The sequence below is a fragment of the Sarcophilus harrisii genome, chromosome 3, assembly GCF_902635505.1.
Source record: "Sarcophilus harrisii chromosome 3, mSarHar1.11, whole genome shotgun sequence".
NCBI classification, from domain to species: domain Eukaryota; kingdom Metazoa; phylum Chordata; class Mammalia; order Dasyuromorphia; family Dasyuridae; genus Sarcophilus; species Sarcophilus harrisii.
Window position 1 is genome coordinate 172,447,144 of NC_045428.1, and position 18,365 is coordinate 172,465,508.

At 33.6% G+C, this 18,365-nt stretch overlaps 1 protein-coding gene across 2 annotated transcripts in view; it reads right to left on the reverse strand.

Moving 5' to 3' along the window:
• Positions 1-18,365, reverse strand: part of NCK2 (NCK adaptor protein 2) — an 83,082-nt gene that overhangs the window by 37,718 nt on the left and 26,999 nt on the right. For both annotated transcript variants that reach the window (XM_031958790.1, XM_003765688.4), the window contains exon 2: positions 14,235-14,476. In XM_031958790.1, coding sequence (XP_031814650.1) covers positions 14,235-14,460 — 226 coding nt within the window. In that variant the 5' untranslated portion in view covers positions 14,461-14,476. The remainder of the gene's footprint in view (positions 1-14,234; positions 14,477-18,365) is intronic.

The window sequence follows — 18,365 nt, forward strand, 5'->3', positions numbered from 1 at the left end:
ACTTACATGAACTGATGCTAAGTGAAATGAGCACAGCAACATCAGCATTATATGACAATCAATTCTGATGGACATGACTCTTTACAACAGTGAGATGACTGAGGCCAGCCAGTTTCAGTGATCTTATAATGAAGAGAGCAATCTACACCCAGAGAGAGGACTATAGGAACTGAATGTGGATCACAACATAACATTCTCACTCTTTTTATTGTTGCTCATTTGCATTTTGTTTTCTTACTCATTTGCTTTCCTTTTTGATCTGATTTTTCTTGTATATCAAGAAAATTATATAAATGTGTTTACATATAAAAAAATAATAAAAAGAAAGTAGCCTCCAAAAAAAAAAAAAAAAAAAAAAAAGAATTTTGATCACCGACAACAGTGCTGCAAGTTATATCAGAATTAGGTGCTAACATCAAATTTTTCCTATTTTTAAAGCACACCTTACAGGAATAGTCTCTGGTTTATTAGAAGGTAGGTAAAGAAAGCTAGCAACCTGTATCATAATTTCAGGGATGAATCTAGCAGGCTGGGAGATAAGAAATAGGTATCAGATGCCTCTCTTGCCAAGGACTCCTCTCTGGATCTAGTGGATAGAACATTGGGCCTACAGTCAGGAACATCTGAGTTCAAATTCTACCTCAAATACTAGCTATGTGCCCCTGTGCAAATCACTTAACCTCTCTCTGGTTCAATTTTCTCTATTGTAAAATGGTTCTAAAAATAGCACCTTCCTCACAAAGTTGTTTGAGGGTCAAACAACATAATATTTGTAAAGTGTTTAGCATAGTACCTTTCATTTAAAAGGCATTTAATAAATATATCCTTCCTTTCTTATCTTCTCCTTCCTTTCATCCCTTCTTTTCTTCCTATTTCTTCCTTTCCTTCCCCCTCTCTCTCCCTTCCTTCCTGCCACTATCCCTCTAAGGAGAACAAGTACTATTATTATGAGTATTTATATGGTAGAATGAAGACATCACTAATCCTCATTTAAAAGTATATATTCATTAAGTGGGATCATTTACGTTATTTTCCTTTTTTTTTTTTGGCTAGGTAAAATACTTGAATCTGTATATGAAGCAAATCTAATACAATCAGCTCTGTACATAAAAATTAATCTGGTGGTATGTAGAATGGATTACAGTGGAGAGATCATTCTGCTAAACTAAATGATCCCCACTGGAATCATATGGGACTGGAATGTATGGGGACAATTGTGAAAGGCCCCAAGTGAGAGATAATGAGGGCCTAGATTAAAATGGTGGTTATAGAAATTTGGCAAATGACTATAAATAGAATAATGTGAAAGAATGAGAAGAAGTGGGGATGATGCCAGAGAGGTTTCAAGCTTCAGTGGTTCCAGAAGCTCATACTTAAATATACTAGTAAGCATGATCAAGTACAATGTTGTCAAGCTCGAACAAAAATGGGGGCAGCCAAATGTTTGACCCCTCTGATCTAGTAGATAGTTCAAATGAGATTCAAGATATCAGTGTTTAAACTGCAATTTAAATAGCAATACCCAGCAAGTCTAGGCCTTTTATTCTTTTTGAAAAGTAAAATAGGATCCTTCCCTCTTTATCTGATAATGGGTTTTTTTCCTTGTATTAGAATCTGATTTTAACAATCTGTCTCTATTTTTTCTCTAATTATCTTCCTACTAATCTGTTGTAATTTGTTTTGTATTTTTGGTTCCAAATACTTGCACAGCTGATATACAAAAACTAGTCCAAGTTTATTTTGGGTATCTGGCACTGCAATTACTGCAAAAGTTCCATGTTATGTGGGCAATACATTGGCAGACAATTTTCATTGTAAAAATAAAGATATGGAAAATACCATATAAGACATGGAACTCAAAGTAGACTTAAAGAAATTTAAATTATATCACATATTTATTTTTATATGAATACAACTAAATGATTAAAAAAAACCAGGAAGCATTAATTCTAACATTTGATATCTGAAACTAACATATATTTAAATTCTCTTTAGATCAACAAAAGCAAGCATTTATTATGTGTCAGCCTCTGTTAAGCATAATTTCATGAGGGAAAAATAAGACTGATTTTGTAGTATTTTGGTATAAAGTTAGTTTTTTAGAAATTTACTATTTAAATCATGAACTGAGTATAAATAACATGAAGGCTATGACTTTTAGAGAATTTCTAAATTATACCCAACTTGGCAAATGATACAAATAGCAATTGTGAGAGACAAATTAAACACATTTCAATGAATAATGTTTCAATCATTTTGGTGGAAAATCAAAGTAAAGAAAATCAGACTAGACAGTAAAATTTATAGAATGTATAATGAAAATAATTAGTCCTGGCTTGCCCTATTCTAAGACATAGTGGGGAAAAATGATGATGGATGATATCATATCTATTGAATATTGAATTGTGCATACTACTAATACAAATTAATTCTATTTCAATTATTTACTACTGACAATATGGTTCTGATTTTCACATTACAAGAATTCAGTGGAATCATACACTGATCCTTTATCCAACAGAAGGAAAAAAGGTCTAGTTAAAATCTATCTTATATTATTATAATATATAGTTATATTATATATGCCATATATAATATAATATATATAGTTATAAGATATTTAGATCTGTTACTCCAACAGAAGGAAAGAATGTCTAGTTAAATCTATCATATAGTTATAAGATATTTAGATTTGTTACTGAGTCTTTTGTAAATGTTTCCATTCAAATCACTGTATGGCTTTATTAAAATTTTAGAAGTAGTCATCCCTATTATTCACACCTATTATTATAAGAATACATTTTAAAAGGTACTGAATATCTTATGTCTTTCTGTGCAATCAATATGATATCAGAAAAGCAAAAAACAAAATCTCTCTAAAGGAAGATATATATTAACTTGTATCAAAAAAAGCACTGAAAACCCTTACTTTGAACATGATTTCAGGTTGTCACACTACAGTATATTATCTCAAAGAATGGTTGAATTCATTCAATCACCACACTTTTATTTACTGATTTTTCCTTCCAGTTATGTTCCCATAGTTGAGGAAATCTAAAAGTCTGGAAACGGAAATAGTCCAAAGAAGTGAAGTTCCCAAAACTAGTTGAAACTAGGTAAAAATGTGCAGAACCAGTTGTTTAGCTAAAAAAAAAAAAAAAGCTGAAAGTAAGAATAAGATCATAACCTAGCTAGGGTACACATGCTTAATTGATTCATAAATATTAACTTTCCCTCCCCAAGAGGAGTTAAGGCTCATTTTAATGGTCATACAATGTATGTAGTAGGAGGGGGGGGGGGACATATTAAAGGGTGTATGTTTTAGAAGGATTGGGAAGGAATATTAATTTCATCACCCCAGCCAGTGGAGATGAGGGAGGGACTTTGTGGCCAGGAGAAGGGTTTTGGCTTTGCTCTAGCTTCTGTAAAGTATGTAAATTTATCTTGAGTTTCACATCCACTTCCTAGAGAAACAAATTAAAAGTTTATACTGCTTCATTCATCCTGAGTTTGTTCATTTACTATGCCCTTACTGAAGTCCAGAATATTGTTTTTATCACTCTAAGCAGACAACACGGCCCGGGCATGGGGAAATACAAAGTTAAGACAATCCCTGCCCTCATACAGCATGATCAAGGTGCAAATAATTTTGGAATGTGGTACAGTTAGAGAGATTCAAAACAAAATACTTCAAGGAACATGAAATAAAAAAGGACATTCCCCCTTGCCCTTTCTTATCTTGAGAGATAACCTTGAAGGTTTACTTCGACTCTAAAGTCTACAATTCTAAAATCTGATACTACTTTTCCTTCAAGTTTTATCACATATATTCTTAGTTCTAACAGTGTAGATCCCAGCAAAACTGAGTTTTTCTCTGGAATGTCTTCCTTCAAATATGCTTAGAAGAATGCACATGTTTAATCTACATTGCATTGCTTGCTGACTTGGGAAGGGGGAGAAGGGAGGAAAAGGAACAAAAGAAATGGAACACAAGACTTTGCAAAAGTGAATGTTGAAAACTATCTTTGCATGTATTTGGAAAAAATAAAATACTATGAAAATGTCTTGCTTCCCCTGTTTTCTTCTTTCCCATTTATAAAGTTCAATGGAAATGTCACCACCTCTACTAAGCTTTTCCTCCTATCCTTAAGAGTAACAACTTTCTCTTCCTTTATAAAATATCTCATCTTTTTATCAGTGAGGAAATTTGTTTTGCTTGACTTCATATATGTCTATAAAAGGTTTTGTTTTTCTTCCTCTCAATTTTGGGGTGGTGGAGGAGACAATGAAAACCTGAAAATAAAATAAAATTGAATCTTGTCTTGCAACTCTCTGTGTGCATAGCACTGGGAAATATGCTAAGTTTAAGGGTCAGTCTCTGACCTCTGACAAAGGAATATACACATTGACAATGACAATATGTGTGTATGTGTATTCCTTTACCAAAAATCACACAGTGGGTACTTAATAAATGTTTATGAAATAGAAATAAAATAATCACTTCTTCCTTACTTTCCTTTCTGAATCAGGAAGAAAATAAAAACTGTCAGAAGAAAAAGGGGCAGGGAAGAGGATTGCATTCCAGCAAATTATACATAATAGATTGTGTAATAAATAAATAAGTTCTCACTGAACTGGACAATAGAAAACAAAGGAAAATAGAGGAAATTTTTTTTAAAAAAATGAATGTGTAGAGAATGAGAATGAGAGGGAGAGAAGAAGGGAGGAGGGGAAGGGGAAAGTTAACAGGGAGGGAGATGGAGAAGCCAGTCAGAGATGTGGGGCTAGCACATAACAAAAGTCTAAAACTCCCCAATTTCCCACCTTGCCCAATTGCTGCTATTGATAAAAATAAATCCTTTACTTGGGGATCAGATTTGCAGAGGACCATTTCCACACATCAACATTGTTACTATGGAGCTGATGTGCTCTTTGAAAAATAAAGAACTCCAAATACCTGTGAGTAGATATGAAGAAAGCATTTTGCAAACTTTAAACCAATTCTCTCTCTCTGTTTCTGACACACACACACACACACACACACACACACTCACTCTTCCTCTCTCTGCTGCTCTGTCTCTGTCACTCTCTATCTCTATCTTTGTCTCCCTCCTTCCCCCCATCTACTTCTTCCCTTTCTTCCTCCTCTTTCTTCAGATTATGTTCCATGGAGTGGTGTTAGGGAAGAAGGCCAGGGATTTGTCTGAAGAACTGATGTGCAACTGGAAGGCCATATAAATAATGGATAAGAGGGCAAGAAACTGTTTCCAAGTTAAAAGGGAACCAAAAATTCTATCCAACTCACCTGGAGGGAATAGTGTATTTCATTTTAAGTTAAACTGATTTGACCTCAAATGAAGCCTGGAAATCTTTTTAAGGGTTAAGGCAAGATTGACACAGAGAATAAAATGTTTCCATCACAGGTTTAAAAATTATATATGTGTATATAGGGTATCTTCAAAATCTTAGTGCAGTATAAGCTTTAATAATTTAAAACTGTACCAAGATTTTTCGAAGTTGTATGTATGTATCTCATTGTCATGTATGGCCCCAAATACATCAAAATATCTCTTCATATGAAGTATACTCTGTTATAGACCCAAAATTTCACTTTCCATACAATTCTTTGGCTTTAGTTTCCTTAGAAAATGAACAAAAGGGGCAGCCAGGTGGCGCAGTGGATAGAGCACCAGCCCTGAAGTCAGGAGAACCTGAGTTTCAATGTGGCCTCAGACACTTAACACTTCCCAGTTGTGTGACCCTGGGCAAGTCACTTAACCCCAATTGCCTCAGGAAAAAAAAAAAAAAAAAAAAAAAGAACAAGAATATCTCTAAAGACCCTTCCAGCTCCACATCCTAATGGTAGGGAAGACCCCCAAACCTTCTTGCTATCCTGGTGACTTTTCTGAGGTTGAGACCTATAATAACTCAGGATAAGAGCACTGGATTGAAGATGAGGATATCAGGCTTTTACTCCTGCCCTAATACCACCTGTCTTAGTTTCCTCATTCTCTAAAGTAAGTTTGAGAGTAGACAATAGCTTCTAAAGTTGTCCCTTTGCAGTTCAAAGATCCAATAACCTTCAACTATTTGCTAGATAACTGAAGTCCAGCTGTTATCTTGAACACAACAGGACTGATTTTGAGCTAGTCTGTACAACAGCAAAAAGAAATCCAATCTCCTCACCCCCAACCCCCTCAGCGTCCTGATTTCATTATTTTATTATTTCATTATTCCTCCAGGCATATATGTTCAGCAAATGTTCTTCCAGGCAACCTATAAGATCTCTTTCGGCAAGAAATTCATGAGCCTAAGATACTGCAATATTTCTAAATGCAAGAAAATGGACAATGTTATAGTGAGAAAGAAAAGGAGGAAGAGAGGAAAATAAGTATTAATTTAATGCTCATTATTTTCATGGGCACTGGGCTAAGCATTTTATAATTGATCTTCTCAATAACCCTGGGAATAGGTAATTAGACTTATCCTTCACCCCAGAGAATAAAACTGGAACCAATAGGTGAAAGTTTTAGGTCACTAGAGTTATATGAAATATAAGAAAAAACAGCTTAATTACAGCTATACAAAAATGCTCTCAATATTCTTAAAATGCTTCTTATTTGGTGAGAAATTTGCACCTTTAGTATAAAAATCAATTCAGTAAATTCTAAACTACAACACTCATTTTCAAAATCAAGTTACAATATGTTAAGCATCAGTTATGTAATTTAGCACTACAAAGATATTGGAGGTCATATAATTCCACCATGAATCTCCTCTTTAACATCCCTGACAAGGGGATATCTAGTCTCTCCTTGAAAAAACCTGCTTCCTTTTTCTGTTTTCTTTTTTCCCATTCCCCACAGTAACAACTGAGAAAGTCAATACCTTTTTCTAAAAGCTTGTTAGGAAGTTCTTTCTTAAAATGAGACAAAAATGTTCTCTCCTCTAACCCAATGGCCTTACTTCTGTCCTGAGACAAAGCAAGTAAGTCCAGTTCTTCTTTCCAAGAAAGCTTGCTTCTAAAATTAAGAGTTTTACATAAATCTTATAAATGACCTCTCCAAAATAGGCCAGATATTGCTAGCAGAAATATTTTATGACACTTGTTCCTTGCTATATGAGGAAAAATTCTCTGTGACCACTTGTGAGCATAAATTGAGTGAGAAAGTAGATATATTACATAAATGTTCTACTCTTGTGGAAGTAACATAGCTTATACTGTTTTATTAAATTATAAATTATTAAAGAACAAAAATAATGCCAACATATTCCTTTCCTAACAGAGACTTTTTGTCAAAGGTACACTTGAAGCTACTCAGCACAGTAAGGGATAACAAGGAGAAGTCTTAAAATATGCTACCATTTCTCATGTTAAGAGGAATTATGAAAATGATGATTAAATTTAGGTTAGGTATTATATCTCTTTGTGAGCAGGAATTGTTTCATTTTTTTTGAATTTGTATTCCCAGCACCTAGTACATTGCCAGATACAAAATACTTAAACAGTTGAGAACTAAATTGGATGTGGTTACAATTCCATGGAATTGGAATCAATTGGAATAATATGAAGTCCCATAAAAACTTAAGTTTAAAAATTTCTTCAATTTTGTTTCTCAAAAAATTGGTAACACAAGAAAATCAAAGTTCATAGCCGAATAGCTTCCAAAAAGGGCATTTGTTAGTTACATTCTGTCAATAAAGTAAATTTAAAAATTTTTTCACCCATAGTTACTAATGATATCAATGTAAGGTCAAAAAGTACAATATGGAATTTATTTGGAAATTGAAACACAGTGGGAAAACTATTTAGGTAATCAGCTTAATTTTCAAATGAAAAAATTCACAATAATGTGGAATGCTATAATTGGAAAGCCAAATTTCAACAGTTCTCTTCCCCCTTTCAAAGTTCTTCTTGGAAAGATTTAATTCATTTTAAATCGTATAAGTATTAATTATACCTTTTCTATAAATGAAGAAATTGAAACAGAGAAATTAAAGTAATTCACCTAAGGTCACATAACTAGTTGGATACAGTCAGTATTAGAATACATAAAAATCTATTATTAATTCTTGTATATGTCTGTAACTCTTACACAGAAAAAAAAATTTCTGCTGCATTGCAATCGTAGTCTTAGCTGATCCTAGATTTCAATTCAATTCAACAAATATTTGGTGCAATAAATATCCAGTACAAAGCATTATTCTAGGTCCTATAGATACAAAGACAAAATGAAAGTTATTACCCTAAAAGGAGCTCACATTCCACTCTTAGGGGGCAAGCTGAATTTTCAGTACCAGCAGGACAAGGGTGTTACAATATTTTTTATTGAAAATGTAATGACAATGGTATGAGAAGAAAAAGAAAGCAATCTTTATATTAGAATTAAAGCTGTCGAGAAATGAGGAATTCCTTAATATTCCCTTAGCTTAGTTCCTATCTTTTTTATTCTTGTTAAACACACCATTCTTCTAGTCATCTAGGTAAACAATATCCTCAACTGTACTCTCTCATACATTCCAAATCTAATTATATGCTAACCTAGTCATTTCTATTTCTAGTTTCCTTCTAAGTTCAACTCAAAAAGCTACTTCCTAAATGAAGGCTCACAAGATTCTCCACCCCATCCCATCCCCAGGGATATACTATCTTTAGTATTTATTTACACCTATAAATGTTGCTTCCAGTTCCCCTCCAAAAAAATCTCCAGGATAAGAGCTCTTTTGTCTTGGTATCCTTACAACAGTGTTCCTGGCTATTTTAATGCAGTAAGTATTTAAGACATACTTTCTGTTTTACTTATTAATTTGAGCAAATAAACCACAGAAAACATAGGCCACAATGATGGGAAATCCTTTTAGAAAATGGAATAAAATATTTTCAGGAAATATACACTCATGTATAAGATGAACTAAGAAACATTCTGAAATTAAATTTCATGATGGATAGGTATAATCCCTTAAAATGAAGCAGGTTGGGGGTCCCTTTAAGAAACTTTATTTCCTATTGATCTGTGATTCCTTTCAGATTCCCAGGCCCTCCTGGCTGAGGCATATCCTCCCCAGACAAGTTGTCTTTCCGGGATGCCAGAGCCTTTGATTCAATTACAAATCCTGGTCAAAAAGCATCCCTTTGAATTCCAATAGGAGATCCAGGCTTGTCCCAGCCCCCACTCTGACTTACTTGGGCTACCCAGTCCCCACTGGTTCTGATCTGCTTGGGCTTCCCAACCCCCACCAAGACACCCAATAAAATAACTTCCATCAACTAAAGTCTTTGCAGATGGACCTTGGCAGCCCGCTTTGCTGCTAGAACTTTCTGTCCACTGAGAACTGCATTCTCAGTGCAAAACTCCATTTTCCATAGATCTGCCACTAAAGAATTCAAGCTCTGGGTAAACTGATTTCTATCTAACAATAAACATTGATTTTACAACTAATATTTGGGAATAGTGAATTCTTTCACTCCTAGAACCTGCGGCCGATTTAAAGGGGATTCTTAATAACTTTTATAGCCACTGACCTCTAGACCACCAGGAATCTACACCACTCTAAACCTTATCAAGATGATCTGTATGATTCTAGTGTACCATGGAGGTATTTTTAACTGAACACAACTGAAGCCTACAAAAAGAAGTCCAGTTAATTGCTCCAGCCTTCTTTCAGTACGAGTCAAAGTGATGTGAACTGTCTTTTCCCCTTATCAGGAAGCCCAACCAATTGTTAGTAGGCATAAACAAGTCCCAGATTATCCTGTCAGTATGAAGAAGGGACCCCAAAACTAAAACTCCTTGAAGGAGAAAATCTCCTTCAACCCAGCCTCAGTGAGAGGGACTTGACCTGAGAGGAAACAAGATAAACAGCTTCATTTTATCTAGGTAGGGTTGGTTCAGTCCTGAGCTAAAAGAATTCCCCAACCCTATTCAATTAAAGATCTTCTATTCAATTCAACTCCACCCACCAGCTTCATTGGGAGGGGAAGCAGGCCTTGGAATTTAGCCAAAGACTTCCTTATAAAAATGGCAATTAAAAACTCATTTTTTTTTTGCAGAGAGGTCTTGACATGCCATGCCATGCTATGCTATGCCATGCCAGGCTATGCCAAGGAGACCTCTGCCCACTGGAATAATATTCTCTTCCAGTGTTACTCTCTCTTTATCCTCACCTATTTCCCTAATGAGACTTATGCCCCTCTGTAGGGATCTACTTCTCTGACAGACTTTCCCTCTGGGGATTTCAGCCTTTCTATTCTTACATAGTAAAGCCTGACTTTCAATGCCAACAATAAACCTCTTTTATCAGGCTAGCCTTTTTGGGTTTGTAAATTCCTTCACAGAGAATCTCTGGGCTGTCAAAATGGGGTTCCTCAAAACTCTCTATCCTTGCGCTGAATCCTAAGGGGGTATATAGGGGAGTCAAACCTCTCCATTTGGTTCCTTGAACCTCGAACCTGCCACTAGACCGTATCATTTTATTCCCTGACCACCAGGAACCCTAATCTCATTTTGGTTTCCTAAATCTAGACCTCATCATTTGCTTCCCCAAAAGGAAACCCCAAAAACCTAAACGTCATCAAGTATAGAGTGACTGTAAGAACTGAACTCTTATCAATCTCCATTGTCTATCCCCCAAACTCTGTGTGATTTTAAACAACCTTTGAGATAATGATTAGCATCTCTTTAGACAGGTCTGGGGCCTGGTCTCTCATTTCATTTGGCTCCTGGATCCCTTCCTTTTACATTTCTTAACTTTCTGGTTTCTCTGAGAAACCCCAAAGGCTGTATTTCCCCTACAAAAGATATGATTAAGATGAAGATCTTTGCTAAATTTTTTTTCTGGACTAAGCCCATTTTGAGGTATTCTCTTTCTCTCCCTCACAGTGCCTTCCCTCTAATGGTGCCTTTCTCCTTACTCTAGCTAACTCTAGTTAGTCTGGTGAACATTTTTATGGTGTTTACCTATCAGTAAATGGCTTACTCCCACTTCATGGAGTTTCCTTTCTCCTGGTTAACTGTGAATTCCCCTAGGGAACTTGTCTTTTCCTTGCTAACAATATGCTGCTCTCCCAACTCTATTTCACCTATTTTACCTCTTATTTTGTCTGTAATCTCTTCTAAATAAGCTTGCCTTTTGCCAAAGAGAATGTTCAGTGTGAATTTTTCACGTTTATTTTGAATTACATATTGCTACCCAACCTCATCAAAAGGATTATTTCCCCTTAATAACGCAGCGAATATAACAAAAATTTTAATTAAATTCTTCATTATTTCAGAGATGATGATGCAATTTTCCCTAAATTCTACTTCCTATCTTTTACAATTCTGTTTGCATCTTCAGAAAGTATTAAAAGAGCAAGACTGAAACCTGAAACCACTACATCTCTGAAATCTGATTGCTGAATGAAGTCTGAAAGTTAAATTAATGAATCAACTGAAGTTTCAGGAAACAAAGTATCTGTGGTGCTTATCTTCCTACTACTGGTTAAATTTTATAGACAATTATATTTTCTTCAAATGACAGAGATGCAAGAGAAGAATCAAGAGACAATTTAGCAGAAAGTTCCTTGGTCTCCTTTAAGTGACAATCACAATCTCCTCTCTTACGGTAAAGCCTTTCTCAATCCTTCTTAATTCTAATAGCTTCCCTTTGTTAATTATTTCCTATATATCCTGCACACAGCTTGCTTTGTATATATTTGTTTGCATGTTTATTTGTTTGTATATTAAGACACTACAGTTCCTAGAGGGCAGGGACTATCTTTAGCCTCCTTTTGCATCACTAGAGCTTAGCACAATACCTAATATCTGGTAGGCACTTAATAAATGTTCACTGATTGATTTTTAATCGATTAAATAGATATTTAGAGGGAAAACAGTACCTAAAAACTCAACATCTTTAAAAACTAATTATGATTTTTGTGTTGTTTTGTGCCTCATTTTTCTCACTAACATAAAAAGATAGTGAGTTAATTTAAGTAAAGAGCTTTGAGTTCCTTGAAGAAATCAGTAATAGTACTTTTAATAAATATTGATGATAAAAAAGGAATGTTCTTCAGAAGCATGTAGTTTGATGAATGAACCTATCAGGTCCAGTTCTCTAGTAATCCCCTGTGATTTCACTGATGTAGAAAACTGGAGAGAAACACCATCACAGGTTATCATTTACTCAGTAAACAATTTTAAAGAATTTTCTGGAGCACTGAAAGTTTAAGTGGTTGTAGGTCACAGGGCCAGCATATGCCAAAAGTAGGATTTAAATCCAGGTCTTCAAACTGACTCCAATGTCAGCTCTTTATTCACCAGATTATACTATCTCTCTCATTCCTTATTATAACCATAAAATACAATTATTTCCTCAAATCCATCTTCAAAATCTCACATAGTATAAAAGGGACAAATAAATTAGAGAGAAATTGAGAATATTGAACTCTTATGAAATGTTTACAACAGAAAATTCTGCTTTTCATTGTGAGTTTTAAAAAAATCAGAATAATTAATTTCAGCAGACTGTTGAGAAAAATGATAACTACATAGAGATAATCATATTATTGAAAGCCCTAAATATAACTATATGCACTACTTCAACTAAATATATTTAAAGCCACTATTTATCCTAATAGCCTTAAAAAACACAAGTCTGACTTTATATATCCTGTCTTTGAAGATTCAAAGACGAAAGTTGTTGTATCAGCACCAATAAATAAAATGACTAAGCCTTGAATAAAAATTCCTCAATATTCTTTACCTCAGATCTAAAACTTCTCTATCACAAATTTTCATAACACTTTTTTTAAATGAAGATTTATGAAGTACTTTCCTTAAACCAAATAGTTGTAGGAAAATTATTGTCTCCATTGTCTCCAGAAGGAACCTGAGCCCTAAGATTAGGGCAATATACTGTTGTAGGTGAAATTTGAACATGGGTCTTATAATATTTTAAGTCTAGCATTATCATTCTAACATATTACCTTTCCAAAAACTGTGACAATTGGATGAAGGTTTAGTTTCCACAGAGTTAAAAAACTTGAATTTAGAGAAATGATGTGAAATGAAACTTAAAATCAGAAAAATAACACTGAAAGTTAAAGGTTAGGCTGACATGGAACAAAGGAAACGAAACTTGGAAAAGGAAGCCAGAAATTAGTGTGTATACACACACACTCAAGTAAGGGTAAAAGAACATAAGGTCTAGGGTCCTGGAAATGTAAGGAATGGGAAATGTAATCAAGGGTGGGGATTCAGACTCACCTTGGGGAATTAGTTGTTCCAGATAGGGTGTAATCTTTGTAGCCAATAAAGAATTAGAGGAGGGACTGAAGTATGTCCAAATAAGGTAAATGCCAAGAGGAGATGTAATTGGGGGGAAGGGGACTCCCATGGAGGAATTAGGCTTTTCAGAAAGGCTGTAACCTCTGTAATAGCCAGTCAATCGAGTATCAGGGAAAGGACTTGCATTTCAGGGACAAGATTTTAAAAAGTAATACTCTGGTGCTTTTAAGTAGTGCCTGCTTCAGAACACCCAGTCTTGCAGGATCTTGAACAAAAAGTCTGCAGAGTTCTTGGTAAGATGTTTATCTCTTATAAAAAAATAATCTACAACTCTAGCTAAAGCCATATTTACATCTGCCTCAGCAAAAACTACATGGCACCATAATAGACCAGAGCTTCCTTAAAGACCTAACGTATACCACATCAGCCATAAAACACCATTTCCTCATTTCAATTTAGGATGTTAAAAAAGCCCCCACTTGAATTCATAGTTCTTATATAGTTATTTTCCTTCCTATGAGTAAAGGCCAAAGGTATTAGATTTCACAAGAAAGACAGATACACATTTGACACATTGTAGAAAAGATGTGATGGAATGATACAGGCACAGCTATAGCTTTTTTTTTTTTTTGGGGGGGGGGGATGTGGTAATTTTACTTCAGGAGCCTCTTGACTCCTGATTTGAGAAGACAGGAACATGTGCATTGGTCCAAAACATACTCAACTGTCAAATTACATATGACTATAAACTTGAGAATCATTCTAAACTGACAAAAATCATGTTTTTCCATCTTGATCTGTATAATTTTTCACAGGGATATTGAAAATAAGCTAACTGGAAAGATAACAACTTGTCATTCAATAGAGACCTTTAAAAACATCTCCTAAAGAAAAAGTAAAAGCTTTTCACTTTTGAAAAATAAGTCAGTTCTATACTGTTTGTCTTAATGAGCATGTAACACTTACCTAATGTGTCTTTAAGATTTTTAACCAGGGAGCCTTTCTTCAAACTGTTCTTTCTCTCCACATAATTAGATGGCACATATCCTGTTTTGTTGGCTGCATTCCTTACCCTCCACCAAGTTTTGGAATCATCTAGCAACCACAGACGCTCATTCTTCTTGATGTCAAGTTCTTGATCCTGCTGTGCAGTGTAATCCCACTTTGCTATAACAATAACTTCTTCTGTCATCTTTCATGGAGTCCTTCTGCCAGCAAAACATTGGAGATGCCCATTAGACAACAACCCAAAACACCCTACCCATTCTTTATCTCACCCTGAAAGCTTATACATTCATAGCCTTTTATTACACCTCTGTGACTAGATTTTCAGGTTTATAGTTAAATATTTGAAACCTTACAATGATCTTCATTAAATTAAGCTCTACAGAACATTTAAAAACAATGTGAAATGTTACCTTTTAAAATAAATCCTACATAGCAAATGGTTTGTTTTTGAATAATGCATGCTCTCTATCAGGATTTAAGATACTGATTTCCAATTAATTTTAAACAAACATTATTCACTTATGAGTTAATGATATAAAATGGCCTCACCTTAAGTTTAATACTTCGGAGTTCTATTTTCTTTATATCTACACTTACAGAGAAAATGATTTTTTTATTTAATATACTGAATACATTTCCAAACTAGTGATTTAAAAATTAGAAAAAATGTCATAAGTCTACTTGAGCAAATCTTACAAATAAACCTTATTCAAAAATAGTACCTTAAAATAACCTAAATAGTTATTACTTTATTACTTGTTTATAACTTGGATAGCAGGCGAGTTGTATGCTACTAACAATAAAATGAACTAAAAAATTCTTAGAGAACAGGAGGTTTCTAGCCATAAAAGATCCCTGAAGAAAGTACTCATAGAATAGTATTTGTTTAGGTTTCCTTGTTTCACAAACTAACAGGCAGGAAATTAGTAACAAAGAGACTTTTTAAAATGAATTTTATCCTATTTCATTAACAATTACAGCAAGGCAATTTCAATAGACTCAGGATAGAAAATGCCATTCTCATCCAGAGAAAGAACTATTCAGGCTGAATGTGGATTGAAGTGTAATATTTTCACTTTTTTTTGTAATTGTTTTTTTCTTTTTCATGCTTTTTTCCCTTTTGCTTAGATTTTTCTTTCATAACATGACTAATATAGAAAATGTTTAAAATAATTGTACATATACAACCTATATCAAATTGCTTGCTGTCTTAGGGGAGGAGAAAAAAAATTGGAATTCAATATCTTACAAAAATTTATGTTGTAAATTATCTTTACATGCAATTAGAAAAAATAAAGTACTATTAAGTAATAAAAAAGAATTATAGGCAAATATCTAAAGATGTGTTGGTAAATATTTAACAATAAGATCTCCACTTTTAAAGTTTAATTTACATTATTATATTTTTTGTTATTTCCTTCTTAAATCTAGAAAAATCACAAAAATAATAATTCAAGGCCTGATTTGTACTATTTGTTGATTTCTGAGATTTAAATGCTCACTATGAAAATTTAACAATCAGTCTGCAATCTTTGAAAGAACAAGCTTATAGAAATGGACTCCAGCAAATCTTATATAAATCTCTGCCAATACCTTACATAAATACACCCTTATAAATACCTTAAATAAGCATGAATTCTTCAACAAAATGTTTTATTTTTTTTTATGTAAATAACATGATATTTCCCAAACTAGGTATTTAAATAGTATAGCAATAGAATATCATTCACCTTCTGCCTCTCAGGAGAAAGAAAAAATCAAAACAAAACTTTTTGATAAACGTGTGTGTGTGTGTGTGTGTGTGTGTGTGTGTGAATTTACAGAATCTTCTTACTATAAAATATAAGAAGCTCATGCAAAAGGAGAGATAGTTTATTTATAGGATTTTGAAATTTGAAATTATATGACTATGTGCTACTCTTAGACACATCTATTTAGAAGTTTTAGAAAAGTAGATTTATAAAAAAGATATTGAATTCAGACCAAAAAAATGCCATGACTATTAAAAGTTAATTTGTTAATATAATATTTTCAATACAGAGTTTTTGGTGTTCTTTTTTTCCCCTTATCACTTCATAAGACCTGTATGACAAATATTTCCTAAGTTCCTACTATATGAAAATCATAAGGATCATAAAATTATAGATTTAGAGTTGTAAAGGACCTTAGGAGAGACCCTCTAGTTCAATCTTGTCATTTACAAGTTGTCACTTACAAATGAGAAAACAGACTTTGGGAAGCTTAATAACTCAAACAAGGTCATGTGGATATTAAGCATCAGAGAAAGGATTTTAAACCAGGTCTTTTGACTCCTAAGCCAGTGGATAGCACTGTACCATACTGTCTCTCCTCTAAAACACTGTAAAAGAATTAGATTTCTTTTAAAAAGGAATGACAAAGTTTCTGTCTGGTGGTGGACATAGACACAAAAAAAGAAACATAAGATATCCATTAATAGTTTAATACAAACTACCTATGAAGCTACAAGGCTGTACAGAATTAATTGCTATAGTGAACAAATACTACATACATTTATAGAGAAAAGACCCTATTATGGTAGGTTGGAAGTGATTCACGACAGACAAAAGATGAAAGCTGGGCCTTGAAGGGTAATTATACTAGATGGGTTGCATGATACCTATACTGAAACGGAAAAATAAATTGTTTCAAGCCTGAAAATTGTAATTCAATCTATAGCAGAGAATTTCTGTTAGGAAGAATGGAATACAAAGTTGGCTCCAGATTACAGGAGGGTTTAGAAACTGAGTTAAACATTTTGGACTACATCCACTATAGAGAATGGAGAGCCATTCATAAAAGTCCTTAAAAGCAAAGGGAATGGAAGAAGGTTCATCTAGTGGGAATGTACAGGATGGCCTGGAAAGAGACTTTCCCATATATTGTCTTCCTCAAAGAATTGACTTTAAGATTTTCAATATGGAACAGCAAGAGCAGTGTTTGAACAGAATACAAGAGAGGGCATTTTACACATTATCCATTAAAACTTACATGAGATAAAGAGAGTATTCTTTCTGATCTACTCTGTTCACCATTTATGACTTAAATCCAGATCAGAAGCAGAGGTCAGATTCAATGAAAAATGTTCATTAGATAACTACACCTTCCCTGCCTTGGAGAAACTGATAGAAACATAATTTTTGTTCTCATTAACTATATTTAATTAATTTTTTCCACCTAAGGCAACAACAACCATTTATTATATTTTGGGAGTGGTAAATGACAAAAAGAAAATATGAAAACACATATTTGATCCTGAAAAAGGATAAAAATTCTGATTCATGCTATATTATTTATAAGAATATAACAAGAATGTTAAGAGAACTGACCTTAAAGTTAAATGGACTAAGTAGCTATCTTGTAGGATTTTATTTTTGATATTATTTTAGGGGTAATTTGTAAATCTCCTACCAGTGGGAGAGTTTCAAATAAATAATCAAATAATAATAACCAGATTCAAATAGTATTTGACAATGGCAGAACATTTTAACTTATATTACCTCCTTTGCTCCTCTAGGCCACTGGTTCTTTTTTAAAAACTTTAAAAAAAAAAAAAAAAAAAAAAAAAAAAAAAAAAGCCAAACTTAAACCCAAATCTTTCTCCTATGGCTAATATAGGAGGGTTTTTTTAAATTTATTAATAAATTTTAAGGTTATAAATCAGTCCCTTTTTGCTTTATATATAAATCTGACCCTCTTTTTTTTGTCCATATTCCTTTTCATTTTACAAAAAAGGGAACAGTGAAAGCAACCCCTCTCCACCCTTGGGTTAGCAACCCTCCACTGTTATCAGCAAAACAATCTAAAATTCTGATGCTCTTTTAATTATACCTTTCTGCCAGGAAAAAAGTAATTTAAAAAAATATTAAAACACTAAGAAATTTTAGAAGAGGAGAGGGTGTACAGAAAGGAGAGATGTGGACAAAAATAATTTCATCTGCTTTGGAACCTACTTCAGAAATGTAATTATATAACTTTGTATTCAAAAGATGCATTCCTCTCATGTAAAGTACACAGAAAAGCTTGCTAAAAATCTAATCACAATCAATAGGAATCAAAGAAATTCACAGG